Source organism: Poeciliopsis prolifica, unplaced genomic scaffold (genome assembly GCF_027474105.1).
Source record: "Poeciliopsis prolifica strain line A6 unplaced genomic scaffold, Auburn_PproV2 SCAFFOLD298, whole genome shotgun sequence".
Classification (NCBI taxonomy): Eukaryota; Metazoa; Chordata; class Actinopteri; order Cyprinodontiformes; family Poeciliidae; genus Poeciliopsis; species Poeciliopsis prolifica.
The window spans coordinates 29,970-35,103 of record NW_026562673.1 but is presented as its reverse complement, the minus strand read 5'-3'; the positions used below and the strand labels follow the sequence as shown (position 1 = coordinate 35,103).

Below are 5,134 nucleotides of genomic sequence, written 5' to 3'. Positions count from 1 at the left end.
GGCGCCTAGCCTCAGTGAGCGTTACACTTGGTGAGCTAGCCAGGAGCCTGTGAGTGTGAATATTTTTTTGGGGGGTTCCTTAGTTACACTTTGAATATTTATTTGAGTTTTGAGGAGGAAAAGCTTGAGTAAAATATATAATATAGAGGGGAAAAGAAAAATAAACATGGATTTTGTTGCGCAATCTGGTATAAATGTATCACAGTCAGTGATGATTACTGGTGCTACTAATACCAAGGCCGATGAAGAAATACTTGATTGCTGAGTAGCTATGGTAAGCTTAGTCGCACTCTGTATGTAACTGATTCCTCAAGCACTTTTTTTAAAACCTGATCGTTGAATTTGCGGATTCCACTGCTTTTTCCGCATTGCAACCGCTTTTGCCTTATACTTACTCCTCTCAAACAACCACTGATCTTGTGTTCCGTGTCACTGCTTTGGCACTCGAGTACGCAGCCACAGTCGATAGCAGCAGTAGTCATCAGCCCAACTATGTCGCTGAACTTAAGAAAATCGCTGAGCAGAGCGGCCATCGTTTTGAAGATGTATTAAAGGTAGTAATGAGCCAGATCGGCCAACATTTGCATGCAGCAGGAGCCGACGACAATTTTGGAGGTGATGCTGGCATTAGAGATGATGATGATGATGATGATGATTATGACGACGACGATGACGATGAAGAGGGTGGAACAAAGGTAAAAGAGGAAGAGGATACATTCATTGCTCGACAGCCAGTGCAAACAGGATTGAGATCAGGGTCATTATCCTCACTTCCTCCTGCTCATTCCTCTGCGGAGCAGGGAGCACGACCCCGACGCAGGAAACCGGAACCAGCTTCAAGGCTGACACTGTCCACCAATGACCTCAATCCACCTCAAATACAACGGGTTGTTGTTGAACATGTGGTCAGAAATGCTGATTTGACTGGTTCAACCTCACTTCGTCTTCGAACTTTTTCTGGACGGCTTCCTAAGCCGAGTAATGAAGCGGATTTTGAATCCTGGCGTTCCCAGATTGAGTCTCTGCTTGCTGACCCCAGCTTTCCTGCGCTGCATATCACCAGAAAAATTACAGAAAGCTTGTCATCACCTGCAGCTGACTTGGTCAAAGGTTTGAGCCCCAACACATTACCAGCGATTTTGCTAAATATACTGGATTCTGCCTTTGGGACAGTGCAGGACGGTGAAGAACTGTATGCCCAATATTTAAACATTCTCCAGAATCCAGGGGAACGACCGTCCAGTTACCTTCAAAGGCTTCTGCTTACTCTTAACACTGTTGTGAAGCAAGGAGGAATCTCACCTGCAGACATTAATAAACATCTATTGAAACAGTTTTGTCGTGGGTGCTGGGACAACACTGTCATAACCAAGTTACAGCTGGAACAAAAGAAAGATAACCCACCATCTTTCTCTGATTTGTTGTTGCTATTGAGAACAGAAGAAGACAGACAGTATGCTAAAGAATCACTTATGAAAAAGCATATGGGCACATCAAAACAGAAAGTTCATATCCAGTCCCAAAGTGCCTGTCCTTGTGGACATTCTGCACCCAATGAAGAGCTGAAAGAAATGAAAAAAGAACTTCAGAAATTACAGCAGCAAATGTCTCAACTTCTGTCCAAGAAAAGTTCAACTGAATTCAAGTCCATGCCAACACAGAAGAAATCATACTCTTCTTCACCTCAGTCAAAAACCAAGCCCAAGCCCTGGTACTGTTTTAATTGTGGAGAAGATGGTCATCTTTCCTCCTCCTGCACAAGTAAAGCAAACCCTAGTCTTGTTGAGCAGAAAAAGAAACTGTTACGCCAAAAGCAGCAAGCATGGGATGAAAAGAATTCAAAATCTTTAAACTAAGAACAGCTTCTATTGTGGGACACACAGAAGCTGTGCATATGAACAGTCCCAAAGAACGCCAGATAAAGACAGTGCCACGAGGTCTTGTTGGCACAAAGAGTACAGGCCAAGTTCAAATAAAAGGAGATTGGTTCAACTGCCTCCTTGATTCTGGCTCACAGGTTACTACTATCCCCTACTCCTTCTACAATACTTACCTCAGGGATCATGAAATTAAACCAATAAGCAACCTGTTGGAAATAGAAGGAGCTAATGGACAAACAGTGCCTTACCTGGGATATGTAGAGATTAACATAACCTTCCCGCCTGAATTGTTTGGTTTACTTGTTGAAGTCGACACACTCACTCTTGTTGTGCCTGATATTAAACCTTCTCAACATCTGATTCTTATTGGCACCAACACCTTAGATGTTGCTTATAGCAAACATTTTGATACCCATCCTGATGACTCATTTCAACCTTTGATGTCAGGCTATATAGCAGTGTATAAGATCCTCCAACACCGCTATGCCCAGAGGTTGAATGACTATAATGCAAATGTCACCCTGCAGTCTAATCAGCCTCAACTCATCCCTGCTGGCCAAACCACAGTTGTAGAAGGTTGCTTGGCTGCAAGATTATGGCAAGATGTAAAACAAGTCCTCCTTGAACATCCAAATTCTTATGCTCTCCCTGGTGGGCTTATGGTAAAAACGTGCCTCATTGACTTGCCTCAACATAGGCCCTGTCATCTGCCAGTTGTGGTAAGCAATGAGTCTGACCATGAGATTCATATTCCAGCACGAGCAGTCATAGCAGAAATCAGCACTTTCCAGAGTGTTATCTCCCAAGAGCAAAAAGTTCAGAATTCAACCCAGTCTACAGAGTCACTACAACAATCTCAACCACATTACAACTTTGGAGATTCACCTTTATCTCCTGAATGGAAGCAGCGAATCACCGAAAAACTCAACAGTATCCCTGAGGTGTTTGCAAAGCATGACTTGGACTTTGGCCGGACAGACAAGGTTAAACATCAAATCAAGTTGTCTGATCCCACTCCTTTTAAACAAAGGCCAAGACCAATCCACCCTCAGGATGTCGATGCTGTCAGAAAACACTTGCAAGAACTTTCTGATTCAGGAGTAATAAGAGAGTCTAATTCGCCATTCGCTTCCCCAATAGTGGTTGTTCGCAAGAAGAACGGCAGTGTACGCCTTTGTATTGACTATAGAAAATTAAATCTCCAGACAATAAAGGACGCCTATGCTCTACCAAAGCTGGAAGATACCTTTTCTGCCCTTTCTGGATCAAAGTGGTTCACTGTGTTAGACCTCAAGTCAGGATATTACCAGATTGAAATGGAGGAAAAGGATAAATCCAAAACGGCCTTTGTTTGTCCATTGGGGTTTTGGGAATTCAACCGCATGCCCCAAGGGGTCACTAATGCCCCAAGCACATTCCAACGGTTGATGGAAAAATGCATGGGGGAGCTGAATCTAAAAGAAGTTTTGGTCTTTATTGATGATTTGATTATTTTTGCACCCACTCTGGAGGAACACGAAGAACGCCTGATGAATGTTCTCAACAAACTTAAAGACTTTGGGTTGAAATTGTCTGTTGAGAAATGTGTATTTTTTCAAACATCTGTGAAATATCTTGGGCATGTAGTGTCCCAGAATGGTGTTGAGACTGATCCTGATAAGATCAAAACACTTACTTCCTGGCCAGTACCCAAGAACCTGAAAGAATTGAGATCTTTCCTTGGTTTCTCTGGATATTACCGCCGTTTTGTTCAAGGATATTCAGTCATAGTTAAGCCACTGCATGACCTCACTGCTGGTTATCCGCCATCCCAGAAGAAACTGAGGTCAACTGTGAAACCAGAAAATTACCTGAACCCCAAAGCACCATTTGGAGGACGGTGGACACCAGTGTGCCAGCAGGCCTTTGAAACCATCATTAAGAGATTAACTTCTGCTCCTGTACTGGCATTTGCTGATCCACAGAAGCCCTACACACTCCACACTGATGCCAGTTCTACTGGTCTTGGTGCGGTGTTGTATCAGGAGCACGACAGAACAAACAGAGTTGTGGCATATGCCAGCAGAGGTCTCTCGCGAAGTGAGTCTAAATACCCAGCTCATAAATTAGAGTTTCTCGCTCTAAAATGGGCAGTAACGGAGAAATTTAATGATTATCTGTACGGCGCTCAGTTCACAGTTGTCACAGACAGCAATCCACTAACTTACTTGTTGTCCTCAGCAAAACTCGATGCCACCAGTTACAGATGGCTTGCAGCCTTGTCTACATTCACGTTCAAGATCAATTACAGAGCTGGAAAGCAGAACATGGATGCTGATGGATTGTCTCGGAGACCTCATGGTGAGCTGTCTGATGATCTTATCTCCAGAAAGGAACACGAACGAGTCCTGAAATTCGTTCAGCAACACCTAAATGAACCAGATTATGTCCCTATTGACCAACCCACCATTGAAGCGGTTTGTGCTCGTCACATGGTGTATAGTAGAGGTGTACATCTTGACAATGCTCTGGTGTTGTCTATGTCCGCCCATGTCAACAGCCTACCGGATAGTTTTACTGACGATGAACAGTTCAACTCCTTTTCTCTTCCTCAATTCTCATTAGATGACATTGCAGTCAAACAGCGTGACGACCCTGTTATCCGCCATGTCATAGCTACACTCGAAGGAGGAGAGTCACCATCACCATCAGTGAGGGAAGAACTTCCTGAATTGCCCCTGCTACTGCGAGAAGTAAACAAACTGGAGCTCCAAAACAACCTTCTCGTTAGGAGGAGACAAGTGGGAAGTGAGCCAACATACCAACTAGTATTACCTCAGAGGTATCGAGCTGCTGTGCTACACCAACTGCATAACCAAATGGGTCATATGGGAATTGAAAGAACTCTCGATTTAGTCCGTTCCCGTTTCTACTGGCCCAGAATGTTCATCGACGTTGTTGACAAATCAGAACTTGTGAAAGGTGTGTGAAACGCAAATCATTGCCTGAGCGAGCTGCACCTTTGGTCAACATCAAAACCACTCATCCATTGGAGTTGGTGTGTATGGATTTCCTTTCTGTAGAACCGGATCGCAGAGTCAAAGACATTCTTGTCATAACAGACCACTTCACAAAGTATGCCATTGCTGTGCCTACTCCAAACCAAAAAGCCAGAACTGTTGCAAAGTGTTTGTGGGACAATTTCCTTGTGCACTATGGTATTCCGGAAGATTGCACAGCGATCAGGGTTCAGATTTTGAATCGCGAACCATTCG

The 5,134-nt window shown here is 43.9% G+C and overlaps 1 protein-coding gene across 1 annotated transcript; it reads left to right on the top strand.

The window, feature by feature from the left end:
- Positions 1-560: 560 nt before the first annotated feature.
- LOC129357756 (paraneoplastic antigen Ma3 homolog) lies at positions 561-1,856 on the top strand. The gene has a single exon (XM_055026787.1). It carries the CDS (start codon positions 561-563, stop codon positions 1,854-1,856), a length of 1,296 nt encoding a protein of 431 aa, XP_054882762.1.
- Positions 1,857-5,134: the final 3,278 nt, after the last annotated feature.